Genomic DNA, 18182 nt, shown 5'->3' on the forward strand with positions numbered 1-18182 from the left:
ACTGACAGCGCCACAGAGCGGCGCTGTGATGCCCTACACCAGTGTTTCCGAACCAGGGTGCCTCAAGGTGTTGAAAAACTACAACTCCCAGCATGAGGCACCCTGTTTGGGAAACACTGCCCTACACTACTTCCAGAAGGGATGAGAGGCTCTATTATCTCAGAATGCATGCACAATTTGTAATAAGAAAGTCTTTGTTAAACACTTGCATATAGAGATGAGCGAATTTACAGTAAATTCGATTAGTCACGAACTTCTCGGCTCGGCAGTTGATGACTTATCCTGCGTAAAGTAGTTCAGCCTTCAGGTGCTCCAGTGGGCTGGAAAAGGTGGATACAGTCCTAGGAAAGAGTCTCCTAGGAACGAGCCGAAAAGTTCGTGACGAATCAAATTTACTGTAAGTTCGCTTATCTCTACTTGCATACATTTAAAAAGTGAACTTTTGCTTAGGGTATCATTTTAACCATGTTTGAGATCCAGGGAGAACTGAGTAAATAAATAAAAATTACCCATCTATCCTAAAATGGCTCCTTATATATTTGTATTTCTGACACAGCTGTATTCAGTATTAGTAATGTAATTATTACATAAAACACTGGCCAAGAATGACACAGTTATAAGGAGCAGAGCATGACAATTCACAGAACAGGATCCTTGTGTCAAGCTCAGGTACAAGGTACAGCACAGTATATAAGTTTTATTTCCACCCCATACTTTAAAGAGTCTGTCCCATCCTCATTAAATGATGGTGCATAACTAGTACTATGATCGATAGGGGTCCAATGCTGGGACCATCACGAGTCCTGAAAATGAAAGGGCCACTGCACAGATTCGGCACTATAGTAAAGCTGTGCTGCAGTTCACCTGCATGGAGGGTGGTCTGGGTGCTGGTGTACAGGGAAAAGCTATGAAGCCACAGCTCTGAATCTGTGCAGCAGCCCCTTCATCCTCAGCACTGGTGGGGGGATCCCAGAGGTCAGACATCCATGATCATAAATTGATGGCATTTTTTAAAGATAGATTAGATTATTACTATAAGCAGAACTCACCTTGGCAGAGCAGTGTGTACTCGGGCAGATTCCTTAGCGCTGTCTGGACTACTTCGAAATCTCGGCTGCCCAAGCAATACATGAAGGTAGGCAGGAAGTCTGAAGCAATACTGTACACACAAAAGAGAGTCAGAACAATTAGTTAAAGTGGTTATCCATGATTAGAGAAAGAAAACTGCACCACACCTGCCTTCAGGCTGTGTGTGGCATTGCAGCAAAGTTCAATTTAAATGAATAAAGCCAAGTTGCAATACCACACATAACCCGAGGACAGGTGTGAGGCTTTTTTTCTATTCCTGGATAACCCCTTTAAGATGATTCACATATGGCTAATGCAATGATGTAAATGTTGCTATATTTCCATAAGGCAGTGTTTTTACCAACCAGGGTGCCTCCAGCTGTTGCAAAACTACAACTCCCAGCATGCCCGGACAGCCAAAGGCTGTCCGGGCATGCTGGGAGTTGTAGTTTTGCAATGGCTGGAGGCACCCTGGTTGGGAGTTGTGGTGCTGTATGGTGTTAACACTAACCAAGTGGGGGGCCAGTGCACATACATAAAACAGCACATTCGGGACCAGCTAAATGGGACAGGACACACTGTGCTCTGCTATTCCACGCAACTCTATGAAGGAATACAGAAATAGAGGGTCTGTGCACTGAATACCCTTTGGCTACTTGGTCTCTTCAAAAAGCTTAAAAGCTTATATATATATATATATATATATATATATATATATATATATATATATATATCTCAACTGGCTCCAGATTTGTAAATTACTTCTATTAAAAAATATTAATCCTTCCAATAATTATCAGCTGCTGAAGTGGAGTTGTTCTTTTCTGTCTGGCAACAGTGCTCTCTGCTGACATCTCTACTTGTCTCAGGAACTGCACAGAGTAGAAGAGGTTTGTTATAAGCATTTGCTTCTACTCTGGACAGTTCCCGAGACACGTGTCATCAGAGAGCACTTAGACAGAAAAGAACAACTTAACTTCAGCAGCTCAAGAGTACTGAAAGGATTAAGACTTTTTAATAGAAGTAATTTAAAAATCTGTTTAACTTTCTGGAGTCAGTTGATATATTTATATATATATATATATATATATATATATATATATATATATATATATATATATAAAATTTTTCCTGGATAACCCATCAGGTCAATGAAAAAGGTCAATGAAAAAGCATGCTCCTAAATGCCATTTCCGTATAACTTAAATGTAGATGAAAGTCCTCAGTGTGGCCTAATGCGGTCATACACGTGTCCAATGAGTATGTAGAAGATAAAATGTTCACCAGCCTACACCAGGTACATATTGCAGAAGGGTTTTCTAAGAGTGTGTATCATTTTTGTACATCATGTAGAAATTGACCCACATTTTATTGATGTACATGCCCCATTGTATTGCTGTAAAGCTTCGGGTTCAGCATTCGAGCAATAATATGCTGACCACATGTTACTGTAACCCAAGACTTCTGTACACACCAGAGCTAAATAAAACAATAAGACTAAATGTGAAGCAAAAGCTACCTCCAAAGACAAAGCTGCGAATCTCACCTGGGATTACACTGAATGGCGCGTAAAGCCAGGGTGAAGGCCTGATTGCGACACGATTCCTCCGAGGAGCTCATAAGCCTCTGGAAATCACTCTGCGAAAAGGAGAAAGAAGAGGCATGCGACTCTTACTAGATCTTCAATAAAGAAAGCACACTGGGCACGGCATCGATTCTTCCCCATACTGAGTTCATAAGATCATAGACAAGTCGACAAGATGGCAGCATCCCCTGCTGTGTGAATAAGAGAAACCAGGCCCACCAGGAATACTGGAAGGTTTAGGAAATTACACACTGCTCACTTCACAGGCCGGCACTATTGTATTCCTGTTACTAACACAAAAGGCTTCCGCACAACCACTGCAATCCTGATGTGCAGATGGTAGATCAATGACATGTAATCAGTTGGAGTTTTGTCCTCACGTAAAGACATTTACTGCTTTAACCGTAAAGATAACTGTTTGTAAATAGAAGCTGACCATGTTGATAACCTATAACTTGCCTCCCTATTCATTTAATATGCATGCTGGCCATTCACGTGAATGGCTAACCATGGAATGCATGGGTCTGTGTCACAAAGCAGCTTTCTGTTCTCACATAGAGAAGGGTCAGCCCCCAATCTATGATGCCAAAGTGCTATTACTGAGCATATGAAAGGGCATCTCTTCATAAGAAAACTCATTTAAAAAGGAGTTTTATTGTTTAAACAACCCCCTTTAGATGTCTTCCTATGGCATTTTAAAGTAATAATGCAGAGACCTGATAAATTCATGACTAGTAATCTGTGCCATGTTCTGAGATATATCAATGGAGTTTAAGGGAGAAATGCAGCGCAAAACTTTTAACTTCCCCTGTGCTCGGGCTGCAAATCTAAAAAAAGAAAAAGAAAAAAAAAAAAATTTTACTCACCTTCCTATGTTCCCCTGTTGCGCCGGTATTGGCATCCCGTTCCTCCGGCGCTGCTTGGGTCCCTGCTTCTTAGGCTCGGAACGTCACACTGCAGTTAGTGATGTAAGGAGCCCGGGCAGCAGGGAGAAGGCGGGGCCTGAGCTACCTACATGACAGTGCGCTCAGCCTATCACCAGCCGTTGCAGGACATCGCTGTGGCCGGCAATACGCTGACTGCAGTGTGATGTTCCGTGCAAGAAGCAGAGAGCTGAGCAGTGCAAGAAACGAGACGCCGATACCGACACAACGGGAGAACGTAGGAAGGTGAGTTAAGGTTTCTTTTTTTGTTTTTGCAGCCCAGGCACAAAAGTTTTGTGCTGCATTTCTCTATTAAAGCAGTCATCCAAACTGCTGTCAGCCCAATACATCCCTATCTGGTGTCACCATCAAACAACCTGCATGACTGAGAAAAACATTGTTCACTCTCCCAGCGACCACCATGGCAAGTGACCAGAAGGCAGACTATTCTTATTAGGTGTATTGAGTTCCCTGGCTGCACCTATCTGATATGATTGACAACTCTTGCGCAATCAGGAGACTGCTAGAGCTGTCAATCATTGCTGAGAGAGTCCAGGGCACCTAAGGAGTAGAGCTCGCCTCCTGGACACTTGCCAGGAGATTAGACAGCTTTTCCAATGATGACAATGAAAAGAGGAAATAAAAAGTGGCACTCACCACATTCAGGCGAATAATCTTCAATTTTCTTAAAAAGCCCATGACAAGATTACAGCAGGATATGGTACAGATGGCAGGGGCGTTCTCCGAACACATAACATAACCTGCTGTAATCTTGTTGCGTGTGCTTTTTAAGAAGATTTAAGATAAATTTTCCTGAACTTGGTGAGTGCCACTTTTTTTTTTTCCTCTCTTCGTTGTCATATTTGCTACTCTGCATTGTTTAGTACCACCTATATGGCCCACTGGTGTTGATCGAGTGTGGCTATTCCGCTGCCATATGAAATGTGATCTGTTGCTGATCGTGCAGTGCCGGAATTTTCCTTCTTGGCTGTAAGCTTTCTCAATGATGCAAGTGCATGTCTTTATTACGGGCTGTCCGCAAAGAGATTTACACAGAAAAGTAAAATGCCATACAAATGTTTCTAGCATGCTGGGTGGCAGACACAGAACACTTGTGAAGGCTGCTTTGCCTTTGTATGGTAATAGAGGGGTACGGTAATACAGCATGCAATGGAAACCCTAAAATGGGATCTAGATTATTTCATATATACCGTATTTTTCGCCGTATAAGACGCACTTTTTCTTCCCCAAAACTGGGGGGAAAAAGTCTGTGCGTCTTATACGGCGAATACACCCCTATCACGGCGGTCCCTGCGGCCATCAATGGCCGGGACCCGCGGCTACTACAGGACATCACCGATCGCAGTGATGCCCTGTATTAACCCTTCAGACGCGGCGATCAAAGCTGACCACCGCGTCTGAAGGGAAAGTGACACTAACCCGGCTGTTCAGTCGGGCTGTTTGGTGAAATCGCGGCGGTCCCGAACAGCCCGACTGAATAGCCGGGTTAGTGCTTACAGGACACCGGGGGGGGACCTTACCTGCCTCCTCGGTGTCTTCTCCGTTCAGGGATCCCCTGTATGCCGGCGCTCTCCTTCCTTGTCATTATGTCGTCGCGTACGTGCGTCGGCGTGCGTAACGACGTGATGGCGGCGACGGAGAGCAAGGATACCCGGCCGGCAGCAGAGACGTCCCAGAGCGATGGGGACACGGCGACAGCGATGGAGCGACATCCAGGGCAGCGGTGACGGGTCCGGAGCGGCGGGGACACGTGAGTATTACCTCCTATGCAGTGGTCTTCAATCTGCGGACGTCCAGATGTTGCAAAACTACAACTCCCAGCATGCCCGGACAGCCAACGGCTGTCCGGGCATGCTGGGAGTTGTAGTTTTGCAACATCTGGAGGTCCACAGGTTGAAGACCACTATTGGGTTCAAAATCTTAATTTTTTTAGATTTTGCCCCTAAAAATTGGGTGCGTCTTATACGCCGGTGCGTCCTATAGGACGAAAAATACGGTAACTGCATTCATCACACATGTAGGTAAAATCAGCATAATCACTTGGATATAGTTCTTAATACAGAGAGGATGCATCTTGTCAGATAAATAAGCGAAAAGCGCTAAATCATACAGCGCGACACTGCGCGTTTATCTACATCCTTCACGGTTGGAGTGCCAGGACATACTCACAGCAAAGAAGGAGAGGATTTCAGGCCTACGCATGGACATTTCATCTATGTCGCTCAGGACCTGCAGGATGTCTGGAAGAAAAAGGAAACAAAAGTCTAAAAGACATCAACTTAAATCCATCACAAGCCCACGCCGGGGAGAAGCTGGGTCAGCAGGACACAATCGGAGGCTGGGATAGATCACAGTCTTTCTATCAAGCAATTCATTTTGCAGAGAGAATGAAGTGTGATGACAGATCGGCATGGATCCTGGGAGAAGGGGCCCAGCTGCCAGCTCTGCACGACTCACGCTGCCTCGGGCAATGCTTTGGCTTTCTAAAACTGATCAGATTGCAGGCGGACGCGGCAGTGGACATAGAATTATCAGCAATGGAACTGAGGTGCATTAAATAAATAAGGGGGAAAAAAAAACCATTGGATCTAAGATGTTTCTTATGTGCCGCTTGTGGGAATTCTCTAATTATATTTGGCTCTTTCTAAACTTCCTCTAATAAATGCAGACTGTGGCGTTCCACCAAAGGTTCTGAGATATCAGAAGTGTTTTCTAGCCCTGTGGGTGACCAAAATGCAGCCATGTATTACCGAATGCATCTTCAAGCCAATCTGCGTCCGTCTGAAGTATAAAAGGCAACAATTGCCAGAAATAAGAGCTAGATCCATCTCTGAACAACAACATCTTAAGGTACAGGTTCATCTCTAACATCACAGCAGGTGGTAATGATCATAAAAGAAGAAAAATGTAGACAGTCCTTAAGTGTGTTTAGAAATACTAGAATACCGCATAATATAGCAAAATATTTTTAAAAAGCAATAACACTTTTAGCAATACAAAGTAAAATACCTAATTATGCAGAAATGGACATATGTTATAGCAGTGCTTCCCAACCAGGGTGCCTCCAGCTGTTGCAAAACTACATCTCCCAGCATGCGCGGACAGCCAACGGCTGTCCGGGCATGCTGGGAGTTGTAGTTTTGTAACCGCTGGAGGCAACCTGGTTGGGAAGCAGAGTGTTAAAGTAACCATAATAATAATGTGACATTAAAATATATAGGGGAAAAAGAAAAAGATAATAAACAACAGTATTTTTCAGATCTGTCAAAACCCAGAGATTAGATATATGTATGGACAAACATATACAGGCATGCTGGGAGTTTTAGTTTTGCAACAGCTGGAGGCACCCTGGTTGGGTAACAATGATCTATTCTATTTTTAACAGATCTGTAATTTGTTATATAACCAGTGTCTGGCCAGCAGATTATGTATACTAGTCTAGTCTAGTCTACTTATAGATATATTTTTCTTTTTGACCATATATTCTTTTACTTTACATTATTTCATTAATTTTAAAGAGATCATAATATATGTCCATTTCTGCATAATTAGGTATTAAATGTAATTACACAAATATATATACACACACACACACACACACACACAAATAGGAAGGAGCAGCACTCCAGAGTAGAAAAAGTAGTGGGTGCAAGTCAGTCGGAAGGGCCCAGGTCTTGGGTCCAACAAGGTAGATAAAAAAAAGGAGGTTGACTGCAGCACACCAGCGTATCCAATAAAAAGTTGCAGCTTTATTCCATAGATACAATGACTACGTTTCTGTGGTCTCACACCACCATTGTCAAGTCATGACAATGGTGGTGTGAGACCACAGAAACGTAGTCATTGTATCTATGGAATAAAGCTAGAACTCTATATTGGATACGCTTGTGTGCTGCAGTCAACCTCCTTTTATATCTATCTGTCTATCTATCTATAAATATATATATATATAGCTATATATATTCTAGTATTTTTAAATTAACTTGAGGACTGTGTACATTTTTAGTTACTTCTTCATAGGCTGTAAGGCTACACATCCTTATCTCACACAATACATGGCAGGGTTAAAGAAAGGCTTTTGTCATATACTTTATTTACCATTGTTGCTCTGCTTGTCTCATAAAGGGAAAAAAAATAAAAATAAAATAATTTAACAACAAAATCTTGATATAGCCATAATGATGGTTTTGGCGGTATTGACCTAATGTGTATGGGGTCTACAGACAGATGTTAGATTAAACCAAGCTATCCAACCTTTAAGAATTGATGGCTTCCAGATGGGCTATTTATATTACTTCTGTACAGGTCTGACTGTCTATACCCACACCATAAAGCTGTTTAAAGGACAACGGTGGCCATAACTTATCCCCTATCCACAGGACCCCCCTCCCGAATTTCCCAAACGGGCCCTGGCATTGCTGCTCTGTGAGAGTGGCTAACGCACGTAGCGTCGACCTCAGTGAGGTCGGCGGTACGCCCGCTCCGCATACAGCTCTATGGGAGAGGTGGGAAGGCATTAACGCTGCCTCCCCGCCTCTCCCACAGAACTACATGGAGGAAGCGTGTTGGCCATGGCGTCATGCTGCGGCCGGCATGCCTCTTGCGCGGCAGAGCCGGGGACCCATGCAAGAGATCTCAGGGATTCCAGCGGTCGGACCCCCCCCCCCCGCGATCAGACAGGGGATAAGTTGTTATGGCTGCATATTTCCTTTATAAGGGGTCATAGCACTAGATCAAGTGCTGCAGCTTCTTTAATCTTTGCATTGGCTGCAATCTCAGTATGGATAACACTGCAGCACCTTGCAATGCTGCTACATATAGTGCCCAGTATAAGCCAAAGTAAACATTGAGGAGGCTACAGCACTCACACAAGCACAGCAGTCCCTTCATACAGAGGATTGCCAGAGGTGGAATGATAGCTCCTTTGTATGATACTGTTAATGGAATATGCTGCAGGGTACTGCTCACCTTAGAACTGTGCAATCTGTTGCTTAGTAGCTGTTTTAAAACTACAACTCCCAGCATGCCCGGAAAGCCACTCAAATAATTAGATTTAAAATTGCTGGAGTGTTTCAGGTTGCAGATCACAGTTTGGAAGTATTCATTAGATTATTGGAACAACACATTCACTCTTTGTTCGTAAAACTATATAAAGTATTTGGTTAGTCTTTAGCACAATTCGAAACCAAACCCGAATCCTTACCCTCTACTGTGTGACTTCGGGAGATTCTTTTAAGGTATGGAGCCATTTCAGCAGCAGTTAAAGGTGTGAACATAGACACGCTAACCAGGGGAAGGGAACCGGCAGCAGGTTCATCTATACCAAGGTAAGGAACAAAAGAAAATGGTGGTAATGGTCATATTAAATGGTTCGTAATGGTCATATAATCTGCACAACTATTTAATGGCATAAAATCATAATAAACCAAGTAAAGAATAAAATAGTTGTCTCTGTAGAAGTTGCATACATTTTATATAGTGCTCTACAATTAGATATTTTACTTCCCGTTTAAGCCATTGTTATGTCATAAGTAAGGGCCTAAGTCAGTGTTTCCCAACCAGGGTGAAAAACTACAATTGCAACAGCTGGAGGCACCCTGGTTGGGAAACACTGGCCTAAGTGGCCTGAAACACATAACTGTCAGTAGTATTTGCTCTTTTGTATTGCTATATTTTATGAAACTGCCTTAAATAAAGTTAGATTTTCACTGGATCACATTTGACATTCATCTGGTTCCTGTAACCTCCCCTTGACTTTAAGCAAGAAACCTAGTGATGTCATCTACTGATCAAGGTTTCCTGTGTTATGGGACAGTCTTGGGTCTTAGGGTGGACCCCAGAGATACCTGAAGACTTTTTCTATTTTTTTTTTATTTATTAACTCTTCTAAACTGATATTATATTCCTAAAATATGCCACCAATTTATAATCAGCAAAGGTCTGATCTCGGAGACCCCCACCACTACTGAGAATATCTACCAATGTTTTTCCTCTGCATAGCAGTACTGAAGTCCCCTACAGGGAATTCAGTGAGGCAACATTCAATTGGATGAACCCATGTTACAGTTCTGTGACCAGGGTGCTGTTGTACAGGGAATATGTAGAAGGAGAAACAGTGCTAAAATAGTGCTGTGTCTGGTTTACTATCAGGATTGGTGGGGGACCCAGAAGATAAATCCTCTGCAACCATAATATGTTGCCGTATCTTGGTGTACATCTCAGTGTAGCTATTTATGCCAATTTTTGGCTCTGTTTTGGTCCTGCCCTGGACCATGTGAATGTCGCCCAGTAAGCTGAGCAAGATCTGTGTACAGTCGAAGTCACTCTTTCCTTTTTGTTCAATGAGAGCCTTAATAGGATCTCTGCGCACATAACAAGTTTTGTATCATATGAATATGCTTATCCTTAAGCTTGATAGCAGACATTGGTATGTGCGGGTAAGTGATACTGTACATACCTTCTTTCTCGTCATCTGGACTCTTCTCCAGAGTTCCACCTCTGTTGGGCAAGCTCAGACCAGCAAGGAGAGACTTGAGGGTTGTAAGGTCATTGTTCTCAGATGACAAACCACTGTAAGGAAATATACGATAAGCTCATTATTAAAAGAATGTAACATGGCTGATCCTGCCTTCCCTGAAAATACGACACACAGGGCCTAAGAAATAAAAGACAGGGGGTTTCCCTTTTTGCAACAATTACCCCTATCTTGCCTACCAATTGTTTTTATCTTTGTACATCCTTAATAAATCATATAACGCTCTAGGAACACATAAATCCTTAAAGGGGTACTCCGCTCCTAGACATCTTATCCTCTATCCAAAAGATAGGACATAAGATGTCTGATCATGGGGTCGTGCCGCTGGGAGCCCCCCCCCCCATCTCTCCTGCGGCACTGCACTCATCAGGTGCACGGAGCGAACTTTGCTTCGTGCCTGATGACTAGCGAAGCGGCTCTAACGTCATGGACCCCCCTTGTAACATCAAGTCCTGCCTCTTAATGCAAGTCTAGGGGAGGGGGCATGGTTAGTGACATCACGAGAGGGGTGTGACCATGCCGTCACAAGCCTCTGGTGCAGCAGCAGGCGTTCTAAACAAACGCCGGGTGTTGCAGGGAGATCGGAGGGTCCCAGCGGTGGGCCCCCGTGATCAGACATCTTCTTCCCTATCCTTTAAAGGGGAACTCTGGTGGAAAAAAATGTTTTTAAATCAACTGGCACCAGAAAGTTATACTAATTTGTAAATGAATTCTATTTACAAATCTTAACCCTTCCAGTACTTATCAGCTGCTGTATGTTACAGATATACTACAGTATATACTTCCAGTCTGACCACAGTGCTCTCTACTGACACCTCTGCCTTTGTCAGGAACTTTTCAGAGCAGGATAGGTTTGTTATGGGGATTTTCTTCTAGCCTAGTCAGTTCCTGACACGGACAGAGGTGTCAGCAGAGAGCACTGTGGTCAAACAGAAAAGAACTACACAATTTTCTCTGAAGTATACAGCAGCTGATTTCCCACTTGTTTTCCACCAGAGTTCCCCTTTAACAGAATGCCAGAACTGCAGTAAAGACTCACCCCACACAACATAGCAGCAAAAGTGTAAGTGGAATTTCTATTCGTCATGCTTATTATTAATGCATTTTTTGGCATATTATTGGGTACCTGTATTTTCCTTGTTTGAAAATAATAAATGTACAAATATACATTTTACATTATAATAGGTAACTCTGCATACTGTGCTAGACCTAAAGAAAAGAAACCCTGAGGCAGGAGCTCAGTTAGAGAAAAAAAGGGCATGACATTAGGGCTGCAGCTAACGATTATTTTAATAATCGATTAGTTGTCGATTATTTCATTGATTAATCGGAAAAACTTCAAAATGCCCAAAAAAGGGGTTCAGCTGATTCTACTTGAAAAATTATGTATAATGGCCATATTAAAAGTTTCTAGCATGTGATGTGACTAAACAGCAGCAATTTTGGAGTTAAAAAAAAATAATTTTTTACATTTACGCTGGTTGCTGTACAGGATCATTACAGCAATGCAGTCACGCCCCCTCCCATAGACTTGCATTGAGGGGCCGTAGCATGACATCACAAGGGGCGTGGCCGTGATGTCACAACCCCTGCCGCCCGCACCCAGCGTTCTTAATGAATGCCAGGATCTGCACAGAGATCGGGACCCCCTGTGATCAGACATCTTCTCCCCTATCCTATGGATAGGGGATAAGATGTCTAGGGGCAGAGTACCCCTTTAAATTGCCTTTTTTGCAACCTGTGTTCTCCAAGAACGCCTTTACGGCAAGGGAGTATCACAACAGCTGGAGAACCGTGGCCGTAAGTCATCTAAGAAGAGTAGAGAATGCCAGACTGCATCAATCCAAAATGTACGGTTGGAGAGGTGTACTGACCCTGTACAGAAGAATAAAGTACAGGGTAACCAAATAAAATAAATCTGCATTCAACAGACTGTAACTTTCAAGGATCCAGTGACATTGCAGAATATCAGAGAACCAGAACACATTTTGACAGATAATAATAAATACACAGACAACACCACAGGCAAAATGACTTACTGAAGGGGATCCGAGTGTTTCTGCAGGAAAGACACAGCTGCCTGAGCGTCACATGTGATGTACTTGTGGATGAACTGTACAAACTTACTGATAAAGCCGCCCAGCTGCCGGGAGTATTTCCTGTAATTCTGAATGGAAGACAGAATATCATTTTATTAGCTGCTGGCTCCTTATACATTAGTAGGACAAGGAATCTATATTCTCTGTAGCATACCTGTAAAAGTTTGATGAACGAGATAAGACAGTCCCACAAGGCTTCTTGATACTCGCTGTGAAAAACTTGGGGTTGAAGAAGCTCCAGAATTCCCAGGACGTGAGTGAACAAGGGGAGATGGTTTTGCTGACGAAACTCATGGAAATTGAGGTGCACGCGGCCGTGTAGCAGAGCCGCAATCATTGGCAAATGTCTAAAAAGGACAAGGGTCAACAGGTTTATATACAAGTAGGCCAGTGTTTCCCAACCAGTGTGCCTCCAGCTGTTGCAAAACTACAACTCCCAGCAATGCTGGGAGTTGTAGTTTTGCAACAGCTGGAGGCACACTGGTTGGGAAACACTGATGTAGGCTTTTCTATAACACATACTGCCCATAAACAGATAACAACTTAAAGGATTATTTCCCATAGCAGCAGACTATGCCATCACTTCATGATCACGGAGGATCCAACCTCTGTGACCCTATTAATCCACAGAATGAAGGGGCTGTAGTGCTAATTCATCTCTCCAGCCCTTTTCCTGTTTATTCTACTCCAGTCTAATGTCTATGCAGGGAACTACAGCTGTAGTCTCCCTGTGGGTGGCCATAGAGCCAACAGGTTGTGTCCCTACAGAGTTGGGATCATTATAGGATTCTAAAGTGTAACTATAAATTAACATATCCCCTATCCACAGGGAAGTGTGAGATTTCAGGGAGTCTGACTGCCAAGTCTCCAGAACGCTACCCAACAGTAAGCAACCTGCTTCTTCATTCAAAACAAAGAAGGAAAGTGGGGGGGGAGGGCGGCGGTCTAGTGCTCAATCTCACCCTTATCCCCTATCCTGTGGATAGCGAAAAAGTTAAAGGAAATGTGTCACTAGCATTAACCTGTCGGTACCGATAGGTAGTGCAGGTGACACTGATGACAACGGTACTTACCTTGTCCCGGTCCGTGGCAGGGATCTCCTGTAATCTTTTCCGGTATCTTCGCTCCGGGCACCGGCTTGAGGCACCGGCGGAGCTTAATGACGTAACCACTGCTGTTCCCAGGACCCAGCAGAGAGCGGCAGCGGTGATATCACTTAGCTCCACCCATGCCCCAAGCTTCTGCTACTCTCAGCAGCGGTTAAGTTATTAAGCTCCGCCCGTGCCCAAAGCCGGTGCAAGGAGCGAAGATACCGGAGAAGATTACAGGAGATCTCCGTCACAGACCAGGACAAGGTAAGCACCGTTGTCATCGGTACCGACAGGTTAGTGCAAGTGCCACTGGTGACAGATTTCCTTTAATGCACATTGGGGGACATTTACTAAGTGAAATAATTTTGTCTTGAATTGCACCAAAAAAAATAGTCAACAAGTCAGATTTATTGTTTATTGTGTGTTTTAGAGACTTTTTGCCCTTTCCTAGACAGTTTTGAAAAGTGTCTAGAAAATCTTCATGTAATGTAGGCCTGCTAAATAAAATGGTGTAAATAAAAGAAAAGTTTCTAAAAAGTCTAGTAGGATGCCCCAGACTTACCATACATCATGTGCCAAGGTAATAAATTTGAAGCAGTTTCTGCTTGTCCGATCTAGCTACATGCTGCCTAAACTTAACACTGCAAAACAAAGTCATCCCCAATGTGTTGTGCAGGTATTTTACCATATTTTGTGCCTACAAGTAATATCCCAGGGTCCCAATGGAAGGGAATGAATGGTCACTAGAGATGAGCAAACTTCCAGTAATTCGATTCGTCACGAACTTCTCAGCTCGGCAGTTGATGGCTTTAGCCTGCATAAATGAGTTCAGCTTTCAGGTGCTCCGGTGGGCTGGAAAAGGTGGATACAGTCCTAGGAGACTCTCTCTTAGGACTGTATCCACCTTTTACAGCCCACCAGAGCACCTGAACGCTGAACTCATTTATGCAGGGTAAAGTCTTCAAATGCCGAGCCGAGAAGTTTGTGACAAATCGAATTACTGTAAGTTCGCTCATCTCTAATGGTCACCATTAGGCTCGGCAGACTGTGTACCTTAGCAGCAGGATGGGATGTGCGACAGCGAGCTTACGGCACGCCATATTGGCATCTGACATTCGACTCTCCTTGCAGTCACTGGTGTCGGCCAGAAGGGTAATGAAGCGGTGTATAAGGCCGTCCATCTGACAGGAACAGGGTTGGGAGAGCAAGAACGTTAATCAGCAATAACCTCTCAGAGCAGAAGAAAAGCACACAATGAAGGCAGAATGTGAACAGTACACACTCCAAGGGGAGGAAGCAGGAAAGTCCGAATTATCTGTTAACCTGTACAATAGCGAGGTCAAAGGAGCCAAGTGTAAGTGCTTTATGTCTGGCAGAGATAGGCTAGGACATGACACTGAACTGTCTGTCCCTACAGTCCACAATGGTAATATGGGAATTGTGCCAGCATTTAGGATTACTGATGAATTATGCATCTGACATACACAGCAGTATCTCAATAGCTAAATGAAAATTAATTATTACTTATGTTCTAGCTATGTCTTCATGTGTCTTTTCTATAATGAAGTTTTTTATAATACACGTAATAATGCAACAAATAGCAAAAAAAAACTGTAAAATTCCAATTGTAGCCATAAACATGAAAAAATGTATATGGTAAAGGCATAGAAATGCAGAAATGGATATTAAAGTGTACCTATCATTTCAACAATCTTGACATGACATGTCAGAAGTACTTAAAGGGGTACTCCAACGGAAATATATATATATTTTTTCCAATCAACTGGTGCCAGAAAGTTAAACAGATTTGTAAATGACTTCTATTTAAAAACCTTAACTCTTCCAGTACTTAACAGCTGCTGTATACCACAAAGAAATTTGTAAAGTTCTTCCCAGTCTGACCACAGTGTTCTCTGCTGACACCTGTCTGTGTCAGCGACTGTCCAGAGTAGGATAGGTTTTCTATGGAGATTTGCTTCTAATCTGGACAGTTCCTGACATGGACCGAGGTGCCAGCAGAGAGCACTGTTGTCAGACTGGAAAGAACTACACAGCTTCCTCTGGAGCATACAGCAGCTGATAAGTACTGGAAGGATTAAGATTTTGAAATAGAAGTAATTTACAAATCCGTATAACTTTCTGCCACCAGTTGATTTGAAGACATTTGTTTTCCACTTGTTTCCACTGGAGTTCCCACTTAACTGCACATGCTGTGCCCCTACATTTTCAATATGTGCAGTTTAAGACCCTAAGGTGAGCGGTATACAGAATGTCCATTTTAGGAATAGTGCAGAGTAGGCGAAAAGCCCCATAGCTCCGGACAGTTCTTAAAATGGACAGAGGTGTCAGCAGAGAGCACTGTGGTCGGACAGAAAGGAAATTCAAAAAGAAAAGAACTTCCTGCGGAGCATACAGCAGCTTAGTACTGAAAGGATTAAGATTTTTAAATAGAAGTAAATTACAAATTTGTTTAACTTTCTGGCACCAGTTGATTTAAAAAAAAGTTTTTCAGGGGAGTACCCCTTTAAGGACTAAAAGGAAATAAGTTTCTTACCTTACAGGTACTGCTGTCAGTGGTGCCTTCACTGGTCAGTAAGATTTCCGGCACTGGAGTTATCATCTCTGGCAGCTGCAGATAAAGCTGCAGAAGAAAGTCCCGGCAATGCTTCCCCAAAGAACTGCAGAGATAAACAGTGCATTAGCGGATTTATACTGACCTTTAAGATCATGCTTGTAATAACAGAGACTCTATTGAGAGGATCAGGTAACAAATGTGTCTGCTTAACTCTACAATCCAAAGAAAATCTTACACAGCTTTGGTGAAGTAGAATGATAATACTCAGAAGAAGAACAGGCATTGTGATAATGTTCAGGTTTACAGAGGGTGATGCCCCATAAAGCCTCCGGCTCCTCACCTGTTTCCCCACCGCTTTATACAGTTTGATAAATGCTCCATAACCTTTCTGATGCTCTCCGGGTTCCCATGGCAACAGTTAATAAGTAGGGGCAGGCGAGACTGGATCAGCGGGCAGGAGGTTTCTTCGGACCCCTGGCTTCTGGTTTCTGACTCTGTTATAATAAGGTCCACAAGGCAAATGAGCTCAGATGCCTTTAGCTGCAGCACAAACTCCTCGCGGCCCTTCTGTAGGAAGAAAACAAGGATTAAAGGGGTACTCCGTTTTTTTTTATATCAACTGATCAACTGGTGCCAGAAAGTTAAACAGATTTGTAAATTACTTCTATTTAAAAATCTTAATCCTTCCAGTGCTTATCAGCTGCTGTATACTACAGAAGAAATTATTTTCTATTTGAATTTCCTTTCTGTCTGACAACAGTGTTCTCTGCTGACACCTCTGTCCATGCCAGGAACTGTCCAGAGCAGGAGAGGTTTGCTATGGGGATTTGCTCCTGCTTTGGACAGTTCCTGACATGTACAGAGGTGTCAGCAGAGAGCAATGTGGACAGACAAAAAAAGAAATCCAAAAAGAAAATAACTTTCTCTGTAGTATACAGCAGCTGATAAGTACTGGAAGAATTAAAAGTTTTAAAGAGAAGAAATTTACAAATATGTTTAATGTTCTGGCACCAGTTGATTTAAAAAAATTTTTTCCATCGGAGTACCTTTAAGTAGATTTTTGTACTCATTGTAAAATCGCTTTCTCTGAGCTTCTATTGGGGGACACGGGACCATGGGTATATGCTGCTTGCCGCTAGGAGGCTGACACTAGGGGAAAAAAAACTAAAGAAAGTCGGCACCTCCCGGCAGGATATACCCGCCTCCTGGCTCTGAGCAACTCAGGTTAGTCCCAAAGCACAAGGAGAACCGACCAAGAAACAAGAACAGTCCGAAAAAAAAAAAAAAATACATACAAATCCCAGACAAAAGAAGGGGACCAACCACAAAAAAAAAAACCCGCACCACAGCGGCAGAAACTGGCTGGCCCCAAACAAACCAATGGGCGGGGGCTCAGTCCCCCAATAGAAGCTCAGAGAAAGAGATTTTACGGTAAGTACAAATATCTACTTTTCTCAAGCGCTTCATTGGGGACACATGACCATGGGACGTCCTAAAGCAGTCCCTGGGGAGGGAAAGACCAACATGCCAACCAGAAAAGAAATCAGGCGGATGGCTGAACTGCTGCCTGCAAAACCCTACGGCCCAGGCCTACGTCGGAGGACGCAAAGGTATGAACACGGTAATACTTGGCAAAAGTATGCAGAGACGACCGCCGCCTTACAAACCTGCAAAGCCTAAGCCCCGTGGCTGACCGCTCAGGAGGCCCCCACCACGCGGGTGGAGTGAGCCGTCACTCGAAAGGGGGGTACCTGACCCTTGCAACGATATGCCTCTGAAATGGCAGAGTGTATCCACCAGGAGATAGTGGCATTGGAAGACAGGAGCCGGTGCGTCGCCCATCGGGAAGCACAAACAGAGAGTCACATGGCCAGAAGGAGGAAAAGATAACAAATAGGTCCCAACCGCCCAAACCAAGTCCAGCTTGTGAAGCTGGTGCTCCCGCAGATGAGAAGGGGACGGGCAGAAAGAAGGCAACACAATCTCCTCGTTCAAGTCAATGGAAGTCACGACCTTGGACTGAAAAGAAGGTATCGGCCGAAGAACCATCTTGTCTTGGTGAAGCACCAGAAAAGGTGAACGTCAAGAGAGGGCAGCCAATTACGCCAAACGGCGAATGGACTTGACTGCGACAAGGAAAGCCACCTTCAAGGAAAGGAAACGAAGGGAAACCTGACCAGGAGGCTCAAAAACGGAGTGCGCCAGTCAAATGTCCCGAAAGAGGGATAGCCGACCACCCACCAGAAGAGAAGACTCTGATGGGGACGCACCCTCAGGCAGTGGGA

At 43.6% G+C, this 18182-nt stretch overlaps 1 protein-coding gene across 3 annotated transcripts in view; it reads right to left on the bottom strand.

Moving 5' to 3' along the window:
* INTS1 (integrator complex subunit 1) overlaps window positions 1–18182 on the bottom strand; it is a 108214-nt gene that overhangs the window by 1095 nt on the left and 88937 nt on the right. For all 3 annotated transcript variants that reach the window (XM_056536856.1, XM_056536857.1, XM_056536858.1), the window contains exons 39-48: window positions 16238–16464; window positions 15877–16000; window positions 14376–14503; window positions 12386–12578; window positions 12172–12299; window positions 10055–10167; window positions 8801–8914; window positions 5767–5837; window positions 2615–2706; window positions 1050–1159 (exon numbers count right to left, since the gene is read on the bottom strand). In XM_056536856.1, the coding sequence (XP_056392831.1) occupies window positions 1050–1159; window positions 2615–2706; window positions 5767–5837; window positions 8801–8914; window positions 10055–10167; window positions 12172–12299; window positions 12386–12578; window positions 14376–14503; window positions 15877–16000; window positions 16238–16464 (1300 nt within the window). The remainder of the gene's footprint in view (window positions 1–1049; window positions 1160–2614; window positions 2707–5766; window positions 5838–8800; window positions 8915–10054; window positions 10168–12171; window positions 12300–12385; window positions 12579–14375; window positions 14504–15876; window positions 16001–16237; window positions 16465–18182) is intronic.

This window comes from Hyla sarda, chromosome 8 (assembly GCF_029499605.1).
Source record: "Hyla sarda isolate aHylSar1 chromosome 8, aHylSar1.hap1, whole genome shotgun sequence".
Taxonomy (NCBI): domain Eukaryota; kingdom Metazoa; phylum Chordata; class Amphibia; order Anura; family Hylidae; genus Hyla; species Hyla sarda.